General features: G+C 46.0%; 1 protein-coding gene across 2 annotated transcripts in view; it reads right to left on the bottom strand.

Annotated features, from left to right (window-relative positions):
• IL17RD (interleukin 17 receptor D) overlaps positions 1 to 24,922 on the bottom strand; it is an 80,750-nt gene that overhangs the window by 21,321 nt on the left and 34,507 nt on the right. For both annotated transcript variants that reach the window (XM_074284414.1, XM_074284415.1), the window contains exon 2: positions 1,746 to 1,803. In XM_074284414.1, the coding sequence (XP_074140515.1) occupies positions 1,746 to 1,803 (58 nt within the window). The remainder of the gene's footprint in view (positions 1 to 1,745; positions 1,804 to 24,922) is intronic.

The raw sequence follows: 24,922 nt of genomic DNA, 5'->3' as shown, positions 1-24,922 counted from the left end.
TTCTTCATCTGTAAATTGAGCCAGAGAAGGAAATGGCAGACCACTCCAGTATCTTTGCCAAGAAAACTCCAGAATGGGTCATAAAAAATAAGACATAACCAAAAAGTGACTCAACAAGAAGATTTCTAGAATTCATGGCACTTCATGTTTTATTTTTATTTTATTTATTTATTTATTTACTTGTTCACTTATTTATTTATTTATTCATTCATTCATTCATTTATTTATTTCGAGGGCTGGGGTTAAGTGACTTGCCCAGGGTCACACAGCTAGGAAGTGTTAAGTGTCTGGGATCAGATTTGAACTCGGGTCCTCCTGAATTCAGGGCTAGTGCTCTATCCACTGCGCCACCTAGCTGCCCCTGCACTTCATATTTTAGAAGTTAAAATTGGATTGAACACTCTATACCAAGATAAGGTCAAAATGGGCTCATGATTTAGACATAAAGGGTGCTATTATAAGCAAATTAGGAGAACAAGAGATAGTTTACCTCTCAGATCTGTGAAGAAGGGAGGGATTTATGGCCAAAGAAGAACTAGAGAACATTATGAAACGCAAAGTGGATAATTTTGATTATTTTAAATTAAAAGTTTTTGTACAAACAAAACCAATGCAGCAAAGATTAGAAGGGAAGCAGAAAGCTGGGGGGAAATGTTTATATCCAGTGTTTCTGATAAAGGCCTCATTTCTAAAACATAGAGAATTGACTCAAATTTATAAGAATACAAGTCATCACCCAATTAATAAATGGTCAAAGGATATGAACAATTTTCAGATGATTAAAGTCATTTAGTTATATGAAAATTTAAATTATTATTGATCAGAGAAATGCAAATTAAGATAACTCTGAGGTACAACTTCATACCTCTTAGATTGGCTAAGATTACAGGAAACGATAATGACCAATCTTGGAAGGGATGTGGAAAAACTGGGACACTGATGCATTGTTGGTGGAGTTGTGAAAGAATCCAACCATTCTGGAGAGCAATTTGGAACTATGCCCAAAGGACTAACAAACTGCACACTCTGATCCAGCAGTGTCTCTACTGGGCTTATATCCCAAGAAGATCTTAAAAAAGGAAAAGGACCCACACGTGCAAAAATTGTTTGTAGCAGCCCTTTTTGCAGGCAAGGAATTGGAAACTGAGTGGATGCTCCTCAGTGGGAAAATGGCTGAATAAGTTATAGTAGATGCCTGTAATGGAATATTTTATTCCCTAAGAAATGAGGAGCAGGCTGATTTCTGAAACGTCTGGAAAGACTTATATGAACTGATGCTGAGTGAAGTGAGCAGAACCAAAAGAACATTGTAGACAATAATAAGACTATGTGATAATCAACATGATGGATGTGGCTCTTTTCGACAATGAAGTGATCCAAGACAATTCCAATAGACTTGGGATAGAGAGAGCCACCTGAATCCAGAAAGAGAACTATGGGAACTAAATGTGGATCACAACATAGTTTTTTCATCTTTTTTGGTGTTGTTTGTTTGCTTGATTTTTTTCTTTCTTTCTTGTGTTTTTGATCTGATTTTTCTTGCACAGCATGACAAATATGGAAATATGTTGAGAGGAATTTCACGTGTTTAACCTACATAGGATTTCTTGCTGCCTGGGAGAAGGAGAGAAGGAAAAGAATTTGGAACACAAGTTTTGCAAAGGTGAATGTTAAAAACTACCTTTGCATATATTTGGATAAATAAAAAGCTATTAGTTTTTTTTAAGTTAAAATTGGTTACTTACTGTCATATTTAAAGGTGACATTAGGCAGTCCACTGTTCCTGCTGACAGGTACCACTCCCTATGGAAGGAAAAAAGAAAAGAGAATATTACACTGGGTAGAAGTAAGGAGCTTCTGAGGTGTGGCTTCTCCCTTAAGCACAAGAACTCCAGACCTAGGAGGGCTAAAAAGGGCTTCTGAGGCATCAGCTCATCCCCCAACCAGAATGCCCTCCCATACCACACCAGGGGGTAGGCAAGCAGCCTTGGCAGGAAGATCTTAGCGGCCCCTCCTCATCAGTTCCATCACAGAGGGATACCCCAAGCCTCCTCAGAAGCTGCCCCCTGACTTCTAGCCCAAATACGCCACTTTCAAGCTTCCCCTAATGCTCCTTGTTCTGTCCCATGGGACCAAGTGAACAAGTCTTTTTTTTTTTCTTCCTTTTTTCTTTTTCTTTTTTTTTTTTGGCAAGGTAATTGGACCTGCCTAAGGTCACACAGCTAGGAAGTGCAGAGACTGAACTCTGGCCGTCCTGACTCCAGGGCCAAATCTCATCCCAAGTATCCCAAAATTTCATCCTTTTTGACTCAAGACAGTCTTTCCAATCACTACTTGAAGACAATTTGAATATTTTTCTTTCTCTAATTCCCTCCACTTCCAGGCTAAACATCTCCAGTTTTTTCCGGCCTTTCCCCATCATTCAAACAGTTATCTCCCGTGTGCCGGACACCGTGTGTGTGTCCTATGGGCAGCAAAGCCAGAAAGTTAACCATCCCTGCCATCACAAACCTCAGAGTCTATCAGAGAAGACCATATGGACCTACATGAAGCATACACACACATATGAAGACAAAAGGACTTGGGGATCAGCAAAAGCTTTATGTGGCTTCCAGTGCTCAGTGGGACTCCTGGAGTCCTTCCCTGAGGGTTTATATACATCCGAAGGAGAGGCTACATTTCTGTTAGCGGTCAGTTAAGATGAAGGTGCCATTCTCGGCCATCCTCCCATGCTCCCGAGCACCCAGAGACCTCTCGGGAGTCCTTCTGGGGGATCTTGGGCAATCCAGGGCACAGAAGGCCAGCGTTCTCAGAGCCTGTCTCAGAAAGGAGCTGGGGAGCCTGACCCCTGTCCCTCCCACACTTCATGAACACCACGGGGAAGGGGCAGTCCTTCGGCCAGGTTAAGAACCTGGCTGGCTCTCCAGCGGTCTGGAGCGGCCCCTCCTTCTGAGTCTGCCAGTGAAAACAACAATCTCTCCCAGACACTTGGGGAATAGCGGCGGGGAGCGGTTCCAGCTGGAACACACTTCACATCCTGTTCTGCTAGGAAATTTTTTCCCCAGACAACCTGGTTCATAAAGAAGCCATCAAAGCCATAACCGAGAGGAGGTTCCCCAAAGCCAAAAATACAGGTTTCTCATTCCAAAGGATAACGACCGAGAGGAGGTTTAATGAGAAAAGATTTCATTGCTTCCCCAGCCTCGCCTTGCTTAGGCTACACGCAACGAGTCCTAAAATAAAGGATTTCCAGGCCGTGCTCGGGCCTCGGGCGACGCACCCATTCTGTATTTCTGCTTTAACAGGGACAACAACTCCAGCAGATTTCCCCTTTAATTACAGAGTCTGCCCCACAGCCGAGGGGCCTTAAGCCTCCTGTGGAATATCCTTTTCCCCAACATACTCGAGCCACATTCCTGGTAATCCCCTTGCACAGGGATGGCATCTAAAAACTCAGGCTTCCCCTAATGATTATAAATGTGTCTGAGGGCACTTATCTGCCGGCCCCTTCTCCAGAATGGTGGCCCTCAGAAAGGGAGGAAGAGGCAGGGCTCATTTCTATCCCACTGGGAAGGGTTGGAAGAAGCCTCCTGCTGGCAAGAGCTGGACATTTAACGTGCAACTGGTCAGGGGAAGGAGCACATACACACACGTCTCTACCACGGGCACCAATCGCCAGCTGGTTTCCCAGCCCCCGCCCTCAGCCCCAGGAAGGTGGGCCAAGAAACTGGAGTTATCCTGATGCTAGCGGCTCATACTGAAATCGTATCCTGGAATTCACATGCCCATCTCTGATTTGTGCGGCTCATGGACATCTGGATGGTCCAGCTGCAGAGGAAGAAAACAAGGGGCTCCAGCAAGGGAGGGACGGCCCTCACTATCATCATCATCATCATCATCGTCATCACCATTATCATCACCATCATCACCATCATCATCATCATCATCATCATCAGAGCTCTCACCGAGAGGCGTCAGGTTGGCAAATGCTCACACCCATCATCTCACGCAGTCTCTCAGAGGCAACATGGCGCTCCAGAAACAACCCTTGGGGTGTGATGAGGTGGACAGAGCACTGGACTTGGGAGTGAGGAAGAGCTGGATTCGAGTCTCACCTCAGACACTTACCAGCTGGTGACTCAACCCCATTTGTCTCATCTGTAAAACGAGGTGAGAAGGAGATGGCAAGTACTCCAATGTCTTTGCCAAGAAAACCCCAATGGGATGACAAAAAAACGAGAAATGACTGAAATGATTGAACAACACCCAAAATTGTTAGGACATTTTGGTTTGTATCAGATAGAAAGTGCAGGAAAAGCAGTCGCGTCAGGTTAGGGCTTAAGACAAAGACATCTCCTTCTCTGGGAGCGCACTGAAGGGGCTGTTGTTTCCAGCTCCTCCTTTTGGAATTGGGGGAAAAGGTCACGTCCGGGTCTTAGAACTCAACCCCAAAGGCCTTCTTTACAAGACCAAAATTTTCTCTGTGGCAAGGCCTGGAGCGCAGCCAGGTCCTGACAACGGGCAGCCGGCCAGACCCGCGTGAGTTCAGATCTTAGTCTCAACAGGTTCACGTCCAAACCGGCTGAGAGATTCCTTTTCCCATTCCTCAAGCCCCGGATGGGGAACAGGGTTCAACAGAAAAATGGTTGCCCGGCAGAAGTCCTGAGGGACAAAGGCTCTTAGAGTAGTGACTTCCTGGGGACAGTTCAGCAGAGTTAAGGGCTCAGCATCGCCCGCCCAGTGGCTCCCCAGCAGGCTGCATGTTCCCCGTTCATCTTTGAGGGAACAAGTCCAGCATGTCTGGTTGTGGACAAACCCTAGAGGCAGCGGATATCCTCCTCCCACCGGGAGGCATTGGTCATGGAAGGTTGGAGAGCTGAGTTCTATCTGACCTCCTCACAAAAGGGGAGTGCAGGGGCTTAGGCCCTGGTTTGGCTCTGGAGAGTAAAGTAGGCGTCAGGGTGACCTGCTGAGACAAAGTCAAAAAAGGCCTGGATCAGGTCTTGGAGAAAGGAGATGAGGGGGAGTAGCAGGGCCCAGGGCACTGGGCAAAGGGGGCCCTGAAACCATCATCACTGTGAGCATGGGTGAGGTACTTCTGGGAGCCTCTGTTTTCTTCTCTGTAAAATGGGAATAATACCATTTCTACGGCCTGTCTCCTAGGACTGTTTCAAGATTCAAATAAGACAATGCATATTATCCCTGCACGAGCCACCTAACCTCATCCGTCAAGCATAGATGAATTTTGAGGTCCTTTCTAATGTGAACTTAAGGTGCTCCACTGATGGGAGGTAGCTATTAGGAGAAGATGGGAGGGCTGGGTTTCCCTGGGGGTTGGTGCTCCTTCCTCTGTCTTAGAAAGGGCCCGGAGGCCCGGAGGCTCACACACTCACAGGCAGAACGTGGAGGAGGTGGGACGAACGCCTTTCTGAGCCAGCAGACTCTGCATTCTCCTTCCGTGTTGCCTTTCATGTCCTGGGATACTAGCTCTGAGCTGGCAGGGACCTTCGGGCCCATTGAACCTCAGTTTACAGGTGAGAAAACTGAGTCAGAGTTAAGTAACTTGGCCAGGATCATGACCAGTGAGTGACTCAAGCTTCAGGGCTCCCCGAGAGTAGGCGGCTTCCAGCTCTGCAACGTTATTTCCTTTTATGTCTGTTACTTTAAACTTGGGATGTATTTTCCCCATGGAAATGTAGCTCTGTTCCCAGGCTGGAATGGAGGCCCTATAATGGGGCTGGACCACAGTGGCTGATGGCTTCTGGTGCAAGGGAGAAGGGGTAGAAATCTGGTCAATGAAGCACTGCCTTCTGTGATCATGGTGTCTGAAACATGGCCAGACCCTTCTCAAAATCGCCAAAGCCTTCGTCCCAACCCCACCTACAAGGGAAGGAAGAAAGCTCCTAAAAGAAGCCTGAAATGAGGTTCTGGAAGGAAAAAAAAAGGGGGGGCTCTCAAAAAGCACCAAATTCAAGAAGTTTGGTAGAGACACAACACACTGACAATGTCGATGAGAAAGAAAGGGACAAACTCATGAAAAACCAATGTGGCTACCTAGGGACCTCTCTGAGAAGCTCTGGTTTTAGATGGATATTCTTTTTAGAGGTACAAAGAAAGGCGCAGGGAGGTGGTGCAGTGGCTAGAGCACCAGCTCCAGATTCAGGAGAACCTGAGTTCAGACCCAGCTTCAGATACGTACTGGACGTGTGACCCTGGGCAAGTCACATAACCCCGACTGCCTCTGAAAACAATTAAAATTAAAGTAGGAAGAAAACCGTACAAGCAAGGGCAAATTGAAGAGTGGCGCAAACTTGTAAGAACAATGCCAGGTAATGAAAGCCGCCTTCTCCCTCCTCTTGGCAGAGAGCGGATGGCCTATGGGTGCAGAACGAAGCAGGCGGTATCATCAGACGTGGCCAACGGGAAGGTTCACTTTCTTTCAATAGAGCTCTTTGTTGTACTGGAGGGTGCTCTGGGGGAGGGACAGACACGGAGAACAATTTAAAAGGCATTAATGTGACTTTTTTTTTTCCTCTTTAAAGAATAGTGTTAGGAAGGCTCACACCCAGAATAAGCTAAAACTTGTGGGAAAAATGTGAAGGAAACAAAAAGGGCTTTAAAAACGACATTTAGAATAAAAAGGGGAGCGAGAGCTGGCCCGATGCTTGGGGCAAACAAAATCACACGCAGAAAGCCGAACCTCTTAACCCTTGCTCTCCTCTAGAGAGAATGACATCCAGAAATTGCTCACAACTGAAGATGTCTCTAACTTTCAGACTTGCCCAGAAATAAGACTGGCTGCCTTCCAAAGTAGTGAGCTCCCCATCACTGGGGATACTCCAACAGAAGCCGGCCCCCTATCGTCCACGAAGAAGGTGATGGGAGTGGTTTCTGTTCTGGGTGGGAGGTGGGCAGAATGCCTTTCAAGGTCCCTCCCTCATGGAGACTTGATGTTCTGGGTAGAAAGAATTTCCCCATCCCCAGCGTAATCACAGGTCTGGTCCAAATAATTTACAGCCACTTTCCCAACTTCCTTCCGTGACTCAAACATCCTCCTTCCCTGAATGGTAATGCAGTTCTAGACATGTCACAGCATCACCTCCCTGATGTTATGGTCCTTTCTGGGAATGAAGATAAATAACAGCCTCTGGGAGCAGTAAGAGGAGACGCCCACTGGGGACCCAACTGGAACCGGCCACTTGGGCCACGTAGCCCTTCTCTTCTCTCTCTTTTTCTTTCTTTTTCCTTCCTTCTTTCCTTCCTTCCTTTCTTCCTCCCTTCCTCCTTTCCCTCCTTTCCTCCTTTCCTTTCCTTTCCTTTCTTTTCTTCTTTCTCTTCCATCTCTACACATAGAGTATTATACCTTTACCTCTGGTGCTCTGCCCAAAGGAAAGTAAATTTTGATCAGTGAAACCTTACAAGATATCTTGGGGTTCACGACCTAGCTTTCTTTCTTCAGGCCCATATCTTAAACCCAAATCATTCGAGCTCCCACTGACTGGCCAACAACAGCTCTCAGGACAAGAACCACTTGGTTGTGGTCTGAGTCCCGACTGGGACTAGCAAATGTTCCTGTGTTAGCCAGAAACCCTACCCAGATTGAACAGGTTTTTTGACTGCCTCATTTCTGACCCAGCCTGAATCAGCGGTTGAGTATCACTTCAGTCAAACTGAGACCTGTTAAAGCCCTTAGCCTCCCCCCGCGTCCAGGGCCTTCTCCAACTGTCCAGATCTGCATCTGGCCACTGGACCCGGACGGCTCCGGAGGAGATCGTGAGGCCGATGACATTGCACATCCTCCCTCACTTCAATCCAGTTCACTTGTACGTCACAGGACCCTGATGTCATGGGCCCAGAATAAAGAACAAATAACTCGGTTCTAGGCACTTGGGTATTACAAAAGAAAATGAGCCACGGTCCTAGACCCCAAGGACCTTATAACTGAACTGAGGTACGATCATATGCCATAATTAAGTTTATGGAGATGACTAAAAGGTGTGGCAAGTTCTTGACACACTCTCACTTGGCCTCAGTTTCCCCATCTGTAAAATGAGGGGATGGCCTCTGGATCTACAATCCTGCCATCTAACTTGGGTCTCACAAAAGCTTCCGAGGCAGGTCCTGGGGACATCACTATTCCCTTTTTACAGATCAGGAAACTGAGGCTCAGAGAAAGGACATGAGCTGCTCATGGTCACATGGCTATTTAGTGTCACAGACAGGGTTCCAGCTCACACTTCTTGACCTCAAGTCCGGCATTTCTTCCATTACAGGGCACAAGAGCTGCTCGGGAGTAGGAGCTCTTCTATTTTTTTTTTTTTTTAATACTTGCATACTTGGTGCCTAGAACATAGTAGGTATTTAATAAAAGCTTATTACTTGATTGACTGATTACTAAGAAATGTAGGGTGGGGCCAAAATGAGGAACTGAAATAACACAACCTCCTACAGGACAGATGAAGGTGGATAGTGGAATCAGGGCTGGTCCCACAGCTTGCATCTGAATAATCCAGGCAGAGTCCGAGGTCTCGCCCCACTCTGTCCAGCCCCAGTGTCAGCTTTCACCCATCTCTTCCACAGAGTCTTCTGCTTCCAGAAGGTCCCCTGCGGGGATCTAGGTCCTGCCCCTCCTTTCCTGCACTGCACTCAATATTGTAAAGGAAAGGTCTCTGATTTCTCAAACTCTGGAATTTTTTTTCCAGTATATTGAAAAAGGTTTAGTTTCAAGCGCCTCCCTTTGAAAAATGGGCTTATGGACATGGCCAAGGCAGGAGGAAACAGATCTCCCAGCATCCCTTGCCTGTGGCTAGGAGACTTTAGCACGCGAGTGCAAAACACCTTGTAGACAATAAACAGAGAGCAAAAACTTCCTCAGGGGTGCAGGACAAGGATCTTTTCCCAGATTATTTTACAGATGAGGAAACAGAGGCAAATAGGGTAAAGTGACTTGCCTAAGGTCACACAGCCAGACAGGGTGAAAATACCAATCCTTAAAGCATCGCTAAATTTCTTCCTTCCACTGAAACCCTGAGGAATGTTCCTATCCTGAGAAAATGAGTGTCCCTAAAGTCACATACTTGGACTCTCTCATTTCAGAGGCTGAAGCTGTAGCCCAGAAAGAAGGGTGGGAACCCGGGTCTAAACCTAGAACCCAGAAACTCTAAATCCACTAAACCACAAAGTCGTCCTTTCTCCCAGAAGCCTCAATCTCTGGATATCTGATCACCGGGCCATTTGGCGGAGGAGGGGGATATCCCAAATCCAAATCAAAGAATTTGGAAGAAGCAGAAGAAAATCCAAGCCCAACTCTCAAACTCTAGGAAAGAAAGGTCAGTGAGTCAACAACAAGCACTTATTAAGCACCTTCCCTGTGCTGCTAAGGCACTATGCTAACAAACAAAACAAAACAAAAACAAAAACAAAAACAAAAACAAAAAAAAAAAACAAACAAAAAAAAACGGCAAAAACAATGAATTTCCTGTCTTCAAGGAGCTTATGGTCTAATGAGACAAGTAAACAACCATATACTAACAAGATGTATGTGTTTGTAATATATTTGTGTTATGTATATAATGTGTGTGTGTGTGTGTGTGTGTGTGTGTGTGTGTGTGTGTGTGTGTGTGTGTGTGTGGAACAAATTGGAACCAATCTCCAGGGAAAATTAAGAAGGACAACGAAAGGCTTTTTGCAGATGATGGGAATGGGAGGCAGAGATGAGATGGAAGAGACTCAAGTGTCAGTGTTAGAATGGGCCGTCCCAGTTAACAGCATCCTCATCATTCCAGGCTGTTGGGGCATTTGCACCCAATTCCCAGCCAGTAAAACTCTCTTGCAAAGGCTCTTGGGCAACATCCCTCTCATCCCTCATTTATGGTGGCAAGTGATTGCCTGTAAGGACTCAGTTTCCTTGACTGCAGATCAGAAGAGTTAATTAAATTAGCCCTTTTTGGCTCTAGGATATCTTCCAACTCTACCTGACTTCTCCCAAACTAACACTCCATAAAAATTATACTAAAGCAGGATTGCACCTGAGCCTGGAATTAACTTTGTTAAACTTTTGGGGTGACTTTTGTGGGGTTGGTTTCTTTTACCTAAGCCATTTGTGAGGGGCAGTGGGCACAGTGGAGAGCAGGCTGCCAATGAATCCCAAAAAATCTGGGTTTGAGGCCCCCTCTGGCCCCAGTGGGCCATCCGTGATCACAAGTTGGAGGCGCTGGGAGAGGGGGCTAGGAGCTCCTTCTAGCCGAGGAATTGAAGGCCTGTTTCCTTATCCATCATTTGAAACAGAGTATTCTTCCCCCAACTAAAGTCCCCTTTGTGAGAGAGAACACCAGCTAAGCAAAACTGACTGACAGCATAAACATCTTATTCCTCTCTATACTGAGAGGAGGAAGATGGGGTGACTGATGACTCCATCTTTCACAATGATCCCAGAATGAGGGAAAACAATTAAGTATGCCAATCAGAACAATGAGTAAGTCTAACAGCGTATGTACCACTCTAGAACCGTAGTCCCTCACTCTTCTACAGAAAAGACAGAGATACTCTCATCTCCTCTCCAGGAGTAAGAACGGGCGACATGACTGCTCAGCATCGGGCTTTTTACTCACACCATCTTCGGTCTAGGTATCACACCATTAACTCTCTGTTGGACTCCATTATCCTGTTAGGATGGAAATCAGCTCTGGGAACAAGTAGATATAAGTCACTTTTGTCATGGGGACGGGCGTTCTTCTCCCTACTTGGCCAATGAGGCTCTAAATGGAAGGTTTCTGGGTTTATTTATTTCAAGTTCCCAAAATCAGGGGCCCGAGTAGGAAATGTGATCAAGGTCATCCAGCACTCATAAAACAGCCCAATGCTCAGCCCGTAGAACGACCTACAAACCGTAGGCCGAGGCCGGGTTTCATTTTCACAAGTCCCCCATTAAGAACCTGAAAGACCGGCCTAGCCTCCGTGGAGATTTGCTGGCTCAGTAACCGAGCCCGCGGAGGCCGAGACCGGACTATTTACCAAACCTAGTCAACAATGCTCACAAACAGGACGCGGCCTAATAAAATTCCCTTTTCAGGAAACATTCCCAAGCTTTTAGCAACTGAGCAGCTCTGATATTTAATTAGCCAACAATTAAGCGGCCTTGTTTGTCATGTCTAACTTAAGAACGTTAAATATGAGCGCCATGGCCTCCGGGTCCCGCATTCTTACTTAATTGATCCCGAACATCTGCTGAACAGGCCGCTTTTAATTTGTTCCAAGCCCGACTAAGCAGCAAGCCTCTGCTGCCTGGAGCTTTCCTATAAAATGCCTTTGGTCTGCACACTCCTAGGAACAGAGACGGAAACAGTGAATGAGGAAACATAATGGAGAAAACATCTTTTACTAGGAAAGAAAAAAAAGATCAACTTTAAGTGTTCTAAAGTAACAAAATTCAAAGTAAAAAAACACAATACACCATTTTCTGGTCTTCCGACCAGATGGGGAAAAGTAAAAGCCTTGAGCAAGAAATGAAAGCCAAGCTATGAAATTACTCCACAAAAAGGCCCCCGAAAACCCTGACCGTCGAGGGGCAGCAGAAGAGGAAACTGGAAAAAGGGAAAAAATGATGTTTGCCTAAGGAGCCCTTAAGAGTTCTAAGACATTTGAAGGAACTGATTTTGCCATTAAAATACTTAAATAGTCCCGCTGCTGACTTAACCGACTCTGTGGCTAGCACCTGTAATTTCGAGTAACTCGGGTTTGTATTGTTGGGTACTGAAACAATTATATTATAACCTGCCTTTTAAGTGGAAGGTAAACGAAGAGACAAAATGAGTCACTTCAATTTTGCTTAATTGTAATTCCCTTTGCTAGAGGGAGCTTGCACGGGTCCAATTTTAGTCATAGAAACTCTGGTTCAAAAGGCTTGCATTTATATTCTCCAGGTAAAATGTTTTCATTTGTATCGCAAGAGGCAGAACGCAGAGATTACAAAAGGAAGCCATCGGCTCCCTGGATTAATACATGGACAAATAATGCATTTATTGAATGTAACGTAGACTTCTACCATGTTTAACATATGTTGGACTACCTTGCCATCTTGGGGGGGCGGGGATTGGAACACAAGATTTTGCAAGGATTAATGTCAATGAATTATCCATGCATATGTTTTGAAAAATAAAAAGCTTTCATAAAAAAGGAAATAAATGGACACATATTTATTCAGCACCTACTAAATTGTACAGGTATTGTACTAAATGCTAAGGATACAAAGGAAAAGCAAAGAAGCAGCTGGATGGTGCAGTGGATAGAGCTCCGGCCTTAGAGTCAGGAGGATCTGAGTTCAAATACATCCTTAATACATAAATACATGCTAAATAAATAAATAATAAATACATAAGCCTTATTAGCTGTGTGATTTCTGAGCAAGTCACTTAACCCCAATAGCCTGGGGAGGGGGGGACTATGTCAACAAAAAAGCAGAAAGGTCCTTCAAGGAGTTTATCTTCTAATGGGAAAAACAAAACACATGTAACAAGAAACAAATTTAAAGTGGTTTGTTCAAAAGGGAGTCCACGTTACCAAAGACAGAGTTTCTAATACACTATGGGGGTGCAACGAGGCGGAATTTCTAACACACTAGGGGGATGGGATGGGGGGGTATCAATCCTCACTGGAGGAGGAGGGACTGCCCAGAACAAGCAGCATGGAGAAGTGTGTGGTAAAACAGCGTCCAAACTGAGCCAGGAGAGCGGAGCCTCCGACACCAGTGGCGAACTTGGCAAATTGTTTCTCTTCCAAAGCATCCGTTTCCTCCTCTCTAATATGAAGGTGGTAATTATAGCTCACATTTAGTCCATGCTTTAAGGCTTGTAAAGCCGGTTTCAGACATTCGCTTCCTTGATCTCAGAACAGATCTATGAGAAAGTTTCTATTATCACCATTAGCTCAGAACACAGCACATAGTAGGTGCTTAATAAAAGTGTTTTTTACACCTGCCTGATCTCCATTTTTAAGAGAGAAGGAAATCATGACTCCTGCCGGGCTTCCCAAAGCAATCACAGGTCTTATTGATAATATACCTTAAGGTTTTAGGAGACTTTTTTCCCACCCCACCCTCAAATTTAAGGAATTACAGATATGTAAGTTGCTGTTGTTATTATCATTAGGAGATCAACTGAGGCAGGGAAATAACACAGACCTGCTGACAGCATGGAAGTCATTTTTTTTTTTTTTTTTTTTTAACCTTGGGGCTCTCCTCTTAAAAAAAAAAAAAAAAAAAAAAATCAAATTAAACTTATTCCAGTCCAAACCCTCAGCCTAGCAGAAATCCACCCTATGGAGCAGAGGAAACCAGCCCATGCACCACAAGAAGGAAATATGGCTTCTCCCTCTGAATACCCAGGTTAAGCGAGGCACACAGCCAAGCGCCGGCTCCAGCCAGTTTCAGATATCCCTTTGACATTTTGGTCATTAAAAGTGTGATTTTACAAGAATACCAGCTTAGGCGAAGGCTGCGCCGGTCAGTTTTATGGAGGAGAGGGAGCAGGGCCATCTGGCGATTTCTGCGTCTGTCCCCAGGCCCTAAGGATCTTTCCCTAATTAGAGAGATCTGGTCAGGGAGGTAGGAAATCGCTGCCCCCCGAGCTCAGCCTTGTGCATCTGACCAAATCTGTAATCACAATTCATCTCTCATGTGTTGCTAATCAGTGCACACATGGTACCGATTTCATGGTCCCCAAAGGAAAGCTGAAGGGACGATTGTTCGGGATTTCTACCATCATTGACCAGACCGTTCTTATCGACTCAAGGGCTTTCTATGTGACATTTGGCCTCGAGTCCCTGTTTCCTGAGCGCAAATAAAACTTAATAGTTAAACTAGCTCCGTATCGTGATCCAAATGTGGGGTATTGATATATATTGGATTTATGTGAAGGGATTATTTCCCAGAGGATATGAACATGTTCAATATGTGCTGGCACTGTAAAAAACCATTTTTTTCCAAATTCACAATTTTTTAAACATTTATCCTGGACCAGGCACTTTAAGTAACAACAGTAGCGACTGATATCAGAGAGGGATTTGGAGTTTGCCGACTAGCTGAGCCACAGTGGCTCGCTGAAGGCCCCTAACGGTTCTGTGAGGTGACGTGGCGGGGATCGCGGAATCGGGGATGGCCATCAAGGATCCCAGGGACTGTCTATTCCAACCCTTTTGTTTTGCTTTCAAGAAGCAAGCTCTAACTCCAAGGAAGTCAAGCTCATTTGTTCAAGATGACACGTGATGAGTGGTGAAGGTCATCTGGCTCCAAATCTGCCATTTTTATTAATTTACTAATCCTCAGCGAACACAACCATTTCCAATACATAAAGAAAGGGAAGAATGAGAACTGTATAAGGATTTTCCACAGCACCATATGGAGAAACAGAGGCTTGTGGCTAATGCGTGGCCCGCTCAGGGTTGTGGAGTCCAGATGAAAACTTTGGTCTTCTAGGCCCCCAGTCCAGCGGCTCTGGGCCCCTGCTGCTGCTCCGGCCTCCCCATCCGGTGAAGCCATCTGCCACAACCAGATACCAGACACAGCCCTCCACGAACAGGCCACGGCCCCTTCCCTCCCCTGAAATCTCCCTCCAGTCACCCCGGCATCCTTGCTCCCCCCATCCCCATCCCGGGACAAGCTGGGCCCCGATGCTCTCTCCAGCAGGGGTTTCAACCCCAGCACCCAGTGTTCACTCGTGACCACGGGCCCATCCTGCAGTGAGGAGGGATTGTCTCAAAGTCTCCAGGCTTTCAGAAGGGAGCTATGAAATGGGCCTCAAGCACCAGAGCCAAGTTGTGCTCCCTGACGCACACACGCAGCCTCCATCAACGTTAATGAGAAACGTATGTGAGCCGGACGCGCAGAGCGTTTCCCAAGGAGCCTCCCTCGGCTGCTTTTTTTTTAAAGGCACAGAGCTACTCAGACACAAACGGACTGAGTTCAGTAAATAGAAGAGAAATGAAAAAAAAAAAAAACAACAACAACAACAGGATAAAAAGCTCCCCAAGAGGAAAGCTTCAGAGGCGGACTGAAAGCCCTTTGGGGGGCCCAGGTGAGAAAGCATCCAATAGACGAGGAGCCACTTTGGGATCCCTGGCAGAGCAAAATAATGATTAGACAGGAGAGGAACACTGCAAGGTTGTAAACCCCATCGTTAGGATTAAGCTGGGAGGAAATGTTCGGATCAAACGTGAGCGCTAATAAAAAGCCTCCAGACCACACAGAGGGAAGGGGCGAGCCCGATTGTTCTGACTCCCAATACAGTGAAGCATGGCCGGGAACAGGATATCCAGAGACTGCATCACATCTGGAATCCTGCCTTCACAGCAAACTGCCTTTGAGACAGCGCAGGGGGATGGGAAGGGGGGAAGGGGAAAAGGGGGGTCCATGTCACCATGGGAACCCAACTCACTCCACAAAAGCTATTCTGCAGGTGAAAGGGGCGCATTTTATGAATCTGAGTTACCAAAATGGACGCCGGAACTAGCAGACCCCCACTGGACACCGCAGTCCGAGGGTCCCTGCTCCACGATGCTCCAAAGCTAAGAGAAATCTTCAGAATTTCCAGGGAGAATTAGCCCAACATTAGAACTTCTCTCTAAAGCACTGGTGTCCTTCAGGAGGCAGAGGCACCTCCATCTGGGACAATGAGCATTTATTAGGCGCCTACTATGGGCTACTACAAAAAAGGAAAGCTTCCCCTTCCCTCAAGGAGTTTCTGTTCTAATCCTCCACAATGGCTAGAAGGTCAGTTATCTCCTGTGACAAGTCGAGACCAAGACAGGGAGAGACCCTCGAGACCCTCCAGAGAAATGATCAGCTAGAAAGTTAGCCTCAAATGTCCAGTGTGAGCAGCTGGGCCAGATTCCGGCTCTGCCCCGCATCATGTGCCCCACACAAGGGACTTAGTTCTGTTGGGACTCAGTTTCCCCGTCTGTAAAATGCCAGGGTTAGGCTAGATGCTTTCTACAATTCCCTTCTTAGCTGTAAACCTGTGTGTGTGTGTGTGTGTGTGTGTGTGTGTGTGTGGTTTAGTTATGTGTGTGTTCCATAAGTTGCATCTAAAAATTTATTAGAGTTTTATACACATAATGTAAGTCACGTATAAAAGTTTATTAGCGCAGTACAAGGTGCTGACTCTGGCACTGGAGAACAAGCATTTCCCTCTTCCCTGAGCCTCAGTTTCCCCACGAACACGCCGACTCCTCCCATCTTGATGGTCCGTGGTTCTAGGACAGAAATAAGAACGGGCCCGAGGCTGGCCGTCCCTCTTCCTCCGACACCGCCTGTGCTCTCGGTGCTCGGGCCGTGACAATGTCTCCTTTTCTGGGAGCACCTGGGAGAGCCCTCCATGCAGCAATGGCTTCACATGGGATCCTGGAGATCCTGGGTTCCAATCTTCTCATTTCCAGGCAGCAACTCGGTCCACGTGCTGGGGCCAGGTCAGCCATCTCGGGAGAGCATTAACGGCTACGACCTCCCCTGCCTCAGCTTTCCCAGAGATTGTGTCATTTGTAGCCGTGACCAATTTTTTTTAATTGAAGCTTTTAATTTTCAAAACCTATGCAGGGGTAATTTTTCACCATTGACCCTTGTGAAACCTTGTGTTCCAATTTCCTCCCCTTCCCTCCATCCCCTCCCCGGATGGCAAGTAATCCGATATATGTTTAACACGATAGATGTAAATTCAAGCTTCTGCCCATCCTTTTCTCAACAGGGCTCAAAGCCTTCACAGCCCCTTCTGCACGGAATGGGGGAACGGGGGTGTCCTCTAAGCAGTGAAAATATGACGCGTGGTAAAGCATGGGGATCCGGCTCAGACCCCAGCTCTGCTGCTTGCTATTGGCCCCTGGGACTTGGCATCTTGCTCTCTAAAAGGGAGGCCCTGAACTCCTTCCAGCTCCTTCGGCCCCTTTGGGACTCAGTTTCCTCAACTGTTAAATAAAGGGGCTCCCCTCACCCTATAACCTGGTTCTCCTCAGACCTCTCTGGACCTCAGGTCCTTGTAAAGTTTGCAAAGTGCCTTCATTAGATGTGGGGCACTTCTGTTATTCTTATACAAGGGGAAACTGAGGCTGGACAAGAGAAGGGACTCTACCCCAGAGGCAGGACTGGAAGGGTTCCTACTTCCCCGCTTTTCCCTCTCCAAAGTTCTGGGTTAGTGGCCAAGCTGAGCTGGATGCCGTGCTCACCAAGAACCAGGGGCTCCTGGAAAGATGGTTCTGGCCTCGTGGCCTTGCCCTTGGTGGCAGCGGGAGTCTCAACTGTGACCTGTGTCACCTCCCAGGGCAGACAGCCCCCCCAAGTGGTCCCATTTAAAGGGCAGCCCTCCATGGCCTCCCTCCCCAGCTTGTGTATCAGCTTGTCTGGGAGGCCGGACATGTCAATTAGGCCCTTCCTCCAGCCCGGGGAGCCTTTGTAGCCCTGCTAACATCACTAACTGTTTGACTTCCTGAGCACAATAAGGCCTGACCAGGGGGTAAGCGGATTGCTGACCCGGCCGGGTCACCGGACTTCCTTTTGTCTCGGGGCCTCGAACGTTCAGCAGCACAAGGAGATGCCCAGGGCCCCTCTCCCTCTCTGGCCCAAACCCGGGACATACGCGCTTCCTGTGCTGATCCGGAATAATGTGGGAATTTAGCAGATCCAGGCTGTTTCACCAGGAGGGATACACTCCTGCCCGGACAGAAAGGCTCTCAGCAGACACCAGGGGTGGTCAGCTGCATACCAAAGCACACTCAGGAGCCTGACCGTGTATATGAGAAAGCAATGAAGTAAGTAAAGGAGTAAAGGAGAGAAGAAAAAAAAAAAAAAAGTGCCCAGCCAGGAGTCAGGCCAAGTTCAAATACAGCCTCAGACACTTACCAGCTGGGTGACCCTGGGCACCTTTTTTGCCATAATGCTCTCCTCTGTAAAATGGGGCTAATAATAGCAACTGCCACCTAAGATTGCCTTGAGGATCACAGAGATAATATTTGCGCAAAGTGCTTAACCCAGAGCCTGACACATACTAGGCACAGCATACATATTAATATTATTATTATAATCAATATCCCAAGGCATGTAAGAACTCTGTTTGAGAAAGTTCATTTTTCTGATCCTGCTCTATCTAATCATTTGAAAAAAAAAAATCCCAAGCCATTCAACGTAGATATACTCAGTCATTGTTGGTGGAATTGCAAGGGTGGAGACTTTCTTGGAAGAATCCCCGGCACACAATAAAAACTGTAAGAATAATCAATCATAGTCTTTGACCATGGCAGTTCCATCAGGCAGAGGATAGAGCTGGGCCCGGAGTCAGGATGACTCGTCTTCCCTAATTTAACTTTTGGTAGCTGTGGGCCGGGGAAGGAAATGTCAAAGTACTTAGTCTCTCTGCCAAGAAGACCCCAAATGGGATCATGAAGAGTCAGACATGAACGAAAAAATGAATGAAAACAATTCTATAGTTGAAAATATAACTGAAAACATTAGTAAGACCGAAAAAAGATCCGTTCAAAGATTTTCCTATCCGTGATATAGAGAAAAAAAGGCTGAAAATGACCTAATTGGCTAATAATCATTTGGGTTTTGCTTATATTTATATTCCCAGTATGTACTTGCAAGGTGTCTGGTATACAGTGAATATTTAATAAAAGTTTAACCATCTAGCTATAATTAAATTACAATACATTAATAAAATGGAATACTAGAATTCCATTAAGACCAACAACTTTGAGAAATACAAATAAATCTGCAAAGAGCAAACCCATAACCTAAGGAACACATTTGCTGCAATCACTCAAAGGGAAAGATAAATGAGAAGAAATGCACAAAATGGTGACAGAGACTTGGAGGAAGGGACTAAAACGACACTCAAGGGTCAAAGTGAATTAATTTAAATGGAAAGAGTTACAAAATAACACAATTATGATCAATAAACTTTTTTATAAAATAATATGAAGGTTTTTTTGTTTGTTTGTTTTTTGTTTTTTTGTTTGTTTGTTTTACTGAAGTAATTGGGGTTAAGTGACTTGCCCAGGGTCACACAGCTAGGAAGTGTTAAGTGTCTGAGACCACATTTGAACTCGGGTCCTCCTGAATTCAGGGCTGGTGCTCTACCCACTGCGCCACCTAGCTGCCCCTAATATGAAGTTTTAAGAAGTCATTCCATTTAAATCCCCAAATTAAAATGTGTCTGTGGCCATGAATGTCCTATGAGAAATGATGATTATACAGACTGCAGAAAAGCATGGGAAACCTCCATGAACTGATGTAAGGGGAAGTTGACAGAACCAGGAAAACTACATAGTGGACATAATAGCTTCAGTACATACGCGAACAAAATTCAATGAAACTGCTCTGGAAATTACAATGAAGCTTGGTCCTGATGGGGAGCTAAGAAAATGTATCTTCCTACACTGAAAAGGTAGTGGGGGGGTCTATGTTTGGGGATTCTTATACACCCCAATATATAAGGCTGGTGTCTTGGTTGATTTTGCTTAACTGACTTCCCTTTCCCACTTGACTTTGGAAAATTGTTTGTAGAATAATGGATACTGGGCCTGCCTTCAAGTCATGTCCTGCCACTGATCCTTAATGGCTGGTTGACACTAAACGTCTCAGTGCCCTAGACCAGGGGTTCTCAAACTACGGCCCACTGGCCAGCCCTCTGAGGACATTTAAGCTTTGAACGGATCTTTTTTCGGTCTTGCTAATGTTTTCAGTTATATATAGAATTGTTTTCATTCATTTTTCGTTCATGTCTGACTCTTCATGATCCCATTCGGGGTCTTCTTGGCAGAGAGACTAAGTACTTTGACATTTCCTTCCCCGGCCCACAGCTACCAAAAGTTAAATGGGCTGAGGGGTAGAGACAGAGTGTGAGTTTTTGTTTTTACTATCGTCCGGCCTCCAACAGGCTGAGGAACAGTGACCTGGGCCCTATTTAAAAAGTGTGAGGATCCCTGTGCTAGACTGTCTACTGTAGGGGAGGGGTCAACTGCAGCTGGTAGAGACGTCTCCTCTTCTAGAGTTCTCTATACCATAGGGGTCAAACATGAGACCCAGCACACAGACCAAACTTGGGAAATATTAACCAAGCAAATAAAAACAACATGGAACGTAGATAATGTTAACTGGTCAGTATGGACACGCAGGGATCCTTACATATGATAGCTCAGTGGTCCCGGACTTTCCTTTTGCTGGGTAAGGGATGGGTAAGGGGCAGAAAGAGAATTCACAAACTAGGGTAACAGAAAAAGGCATCCAAAAAATGGTTAATTTAAAAAAAAAAAAAAAGAAAAAGAAAAACATCTGTGGCCAAAATGCAGTAATTCCTGCTCTTGGCTCCATGGAGCTTCTTGGTCCATTTTCTGGTACAAAGAAAGTTCATAAGAATGTCAAGGTCATTGCATTCATCTGGTATATAATAAGTATCTTTGGTCCAAAGCATTGAGCTGGGTTCCACAGTAGGGGCTTAAAAACACCTGAATAATGGACACAAAGCAGAAAAATCTGTTCATCTCCCACCATAACTAACCAATCAACCACTACCACTAAAACCCAAAACAAGCCAAAAGTACCCACCCTGAAAATCACTGCCGCACTACAGTTTGGTCAGCTAAGACAAAACAAGGAGAAAGAACTCTTTTTTTACTATTTCAAACCCCAAACCCTTTTCTGACCATTGGAAATCTGGGGCTGGAAGCGTTCCGAAAGTGGTGATTTTTCCCCTCGGTTTCATTTAGGACACTGCCCAATTAGAAGGATCTGCTCAAACATTTATGCTCCCAAGATTTGAGATTTTTTTTTTTTTTGAGTCTCCCGGCTCTTGGATGGAAGCCAAGAACCTGCCCTTGAAACGCTAAGTAATAAATCTAAGAGGACCTCTTTCCTAAATTTCCCGTGATGTCATGTTGAATCGACTTTTTTTTTCCCCTTGGACATGGCCACACCAATTAGGGTCCATAAAAAGAACAGGAAATACTATGTTTGCCAGGAAGTATTGTGTTGTATTTTACTTTCTTAGAAGAACTAAAATGTTATTCTGAAGTTTGAGGAGGGGGAACAGGGCCTGGGAGGGGGGAGGAGCCCAGACAAATGCCAATGTCCTGGCTAATTTCACTGCCTTAACACTTGAGCTCCAATGCTCCGGGTTCCCAGGGCTGGAGGGAGCCCTTGTTCTCCCCCGAATTTCTGGCACAGACTGGGGGCAAAGCGCTAAATGAGAGGCTCAGGCCATGGCGAGGGGTACACAAAGAGACACACAGCATGACCCGAGGGATGTGAGAGCAAGCTGCATTCTCTAATTAAGAGGGATGCTGAGGGAGGTTTTAAGGGGGCCGAGGGGAGCCACCAGCCCAGCCTCATCAAGAGAGATTAAATATCTCCTGCTCTGCTATCAGGCTTCCTGGGGATGAAGGTTTACAATAAGCAGACAATGGTGGAAATCAATTCAGATCTTGTAATATAGTTCCCATAGTTCCCTGTGGGACAGATAACATAGGCTTCCCAGAAAGGAGATATGGATTCATATCTAACTCTATCTCTTTCCTGAAATACATATGTATATATGTGTGTGGAAAGAAGAGCAAAGAGTAAGGGAAAAAAAGAAGGAGGGGGGGAGAGGGAGGACAGAGAGGAAAAAAGAGAGAGGGGAAAAGAGAAAGGGGGGAAGAGACAGAGACAGAGACAGACAGAGGGGAGGGGAGAGGAAAAAAGGGGAGAGAGAGAAAGAGGGGAAAAAAGAGGGAGGGACAGAGAGGAAAAAAGAGAGAGGGGAAAAGAGAAAGGGGGGAAGAGACAGAGAGAGACAGAGAGGGAGGGGAAAAGAGGGGAGAGAGAGAAAGAGAGAAAGAGGGGAGCAGAGAGAGAGGGGGGAAAAAGAGGGAGGAACAGAGAGGAAAAAAGAGAGAGGGGAAAAGAGAAAGGGGGGAAGAGACAGAGAGAGAGACAGAGACAGAGGGGAGGGGAGAGGAAAAAAGGGGAGAGAGAGAAAGAGGGGAGTAGAGAGAGAGGGGAAAAAAGAGGGAGGAACAGAGAGGAAAAAAGAGAGGGGAAAAGAGAAAGGGGGGAAGAGACAGAGAGAGACAGAGAGGGAGAGGAAAAGAGGGGAGAGAGGGAAAAAGAAAGAGGGGAGCAGAGAGGGAAAAAAGAGGGAGGAACAGAGAGGAAAAAAGAAAGGGGAAAAGAGAAAGGGGGGAAGAGACAGAGAGAGACAGAGAGGGAGAGGAAAAGAGGGGAGAGAGGGAAAAAGAAAGAGGGGAGCAGAGAGAGAGAGGGAAAAAAGAGGGAGGAACAGAGAGGAAAAAAGAGGGAGGAACAGAGAGGAAAAAAGAGGGGAAAAGAGAAAGGGGGGAAGAGACAGAGAGAGACAGAGAGGGAGAGGAAAAGAGGGGAGAGAGGGAAAAAGAAAGAGGGGAGCAGAGAGAGAGGGAAAAAGAGGGAGGAACAGAGAGGAAAAAAGAGAGGGGAAAAGAGAAAGGGGGGAAGAGACAGAGAGAGAGAAGAAAAGAGGGGGGAGAGAGAAAGAGAGAGAAAAGGTGAGGGAAAGGGAGACAGAGAGAGAAAGAAAGAGAGAGGAAAAAAGAGAGAAGGAGAGGGAGGGAGAGGGAGACAGAGAGAGACAGAGACAGACAGACACACACACACACAGATTGAAAATATGGGGAGGGGAGGGATAAGAGAAGAGAGAATATGAGGGAAGAGAAAGGTAAGGGGGAGAGAAAGAGAAACAGATTTGTTAAAATCATACTTTGAAAAGGTGCTGAAAAGACAAGAGAAAAGCTGAAAGGATTCCTAGAAAGTAGGTAGCAGGCCCCCTGGAGTCTGGACATAAACCTAGGCCCTGTACTGAAGAAGGAGCCTCATTGGCTGGCCATCATCTGAATCAAATACCGATATCTCTGGCATTTAAAGCCTGTCACAAACCAGCCCCACTCTGTCTTTTCAGGCTGATTTCAAACCTTGTGGCACACACACTTGGGTGAGCCAGTTCTAGCTAGATTTGTGTCCCTGTTATTCCCCACATGCCTCCTACCTGCATGTCTTGGCCCAGACTCTGTGGCCCTCCCTCCCCCTCTCTGCCCCCCATGGTCTTCCTCCTAACCTCCGAGTTAGAGAACTCCCCGGCTTCCTCCGGAAGTTATCATTTTATAGGAGGGAGCCTTTCCAGATCCTCCCCACCGCTACTGCCTCCTGATTTGGTATTTATCCTGCATATATTTTGTATTTACTAAGCCATGCATTCCTTATCTCTGCTTCTGAAAATCCCTTCTCCCCCTCCAGCCCTGGCTCAAATGCCCCATTGGCTCTGGGACCCCTCCTCGCACCTCCCTGTGTTCTCCATGTCACTGGGCCTCCACTCGTCCCGCCACCCCCAGTTCTGGGCCTCGCCATTCAGCACCCGGCTATCCCAACATCCTCCTCCAACTTTCCTGCTTCGTCTCTCCCACCTCCAGCCATCCTCCCCAGGTGACTGTACAGTCTTGTCGAGCGACCAGGAGCCTCCTATGGGCCAGGTACAGGGGGTGCAGGCTTTTACTTGGCATGAGTGATATTTTCCCTCATTCGAATGTAAGCTCCTTGAAGGCAGGAGTGTTTCCTATTTGTCTCTGCCTCCCCAGGATCTGGCACAAAGTAGATCCTTGAAAAGCCCGGTTCATTTGGGCTCCATTCCCTTTGGAGCTCTCCAGATCCCGAGGCGCGGTCTCATTGTGGGCCAAATGGAAAACTAGAATGAGATAAATCTCCAGAGTGCCATTCAGCCGAGGCTGAGTCATTCTGTTTTGTTTTGTTTGTATCCAATAAATAAACCTGCCTAATTACCTTCCCCTCATCAGGTATTTCTGAACTTGTACCCTCTTGTTAGTCTTGTGAATAAAACTCAAGAAAACCCATCTGGAGCGTGACAGAGAAGAGAATGGGAAAAGGGAGAACCGGGCATCCAGTTACAATGGGAGCAGCAGAAAAGGAAAAGGGATTTAGGGCCATGGAGGCGCAGGCGGACAAGGCTCCTCCCTTCTCAGAGGTCCAGAGAGAAGTCTATGACAAATCAGGAGCGTGGGAGGCAAGACAGGGATCTAAGGTCACCTGGGCCAGCTCCGATCGATCGGGACAAGGGCTCGGCCCAACATCACACAGGTACCCAATTGGACCCTAACCTAGGAGCTTTGATTTTCTGACTTCAATCATGTCCTTGGGCAGTGAATGTGGTAACGGTAAAGGTTTAAATTAGATTAGGTGAGCATTTCTTAATTTTTTATTTTAAGAATACATTATTTTTCCAGTTACAAGGAAAGATGGTTTTCAATGTTCATTTTGTTGGATTTTGAGTTCCATTTCCCCCTCCCTCTCTTTCTTACCTCCCTCCCTCTCCCCAAGACAGTAACCCAACTGATACAGGTTATACATGTACCCTCATTTTAAAACCTATTTTTATATGAGCCATGTGGGAAAGAAAAATCAGAACCAAAGGGAAAAAGCACAAGAAAAACAACAACAACAAAGGTGAAAACGCTATGCTTAGATCCACATTCAGTCTCCATAGTTCTCTCTTCTGGATGCAGATGGCATTTTCCATCCCAAGTCTATTGGAATTGCCACATTGTTGAGAAGAGCCAAGTCCATCACAGTTGATCACCACATAATTTTGCTGTGACTGTGTTCTCCGGGTTTTGCTCACTTCACTCAACATTAGTTCATGTAAATCTTTTCAGACTTTTCGGAAGTCAGCCTGTTCTAGATAAGTATTTACCCTTCCTATTTTTCTATTATGTAAATTCCATAATAAATATATTTTTATATTAAATGATTTCTGTAATACAGCAGAAAGAACATTTCAGACCCAGAGGATTTCCATTGGAGTCCCAAGTCCACAAATTAAGGTATGTCTACTGTGCCAAAATAACTTGGATTTTTTCCCTT

Source organism: Sminthopsis crassicaudata, chromosome 1 (genome assembly GCF_048593235.1).
Source record: "Sminthopsis crassicaudata isolate SCR6 chromosome 1, ASM4859323v1, whole genome shotgun sequence".
Classification (NCBI taxonomy): Eukaryota; Metazoa; Chordata; class Mammalia; order Dasyuromorphia; family Dasyuridae; genus Sminthopsis; species Sminthopsis crassicaudata.
The sequence above is the reverse complement of the archived record's forward strand: the minus strand, read 5'-3'. Positions and strand labels throughout refer to the sequence as shown.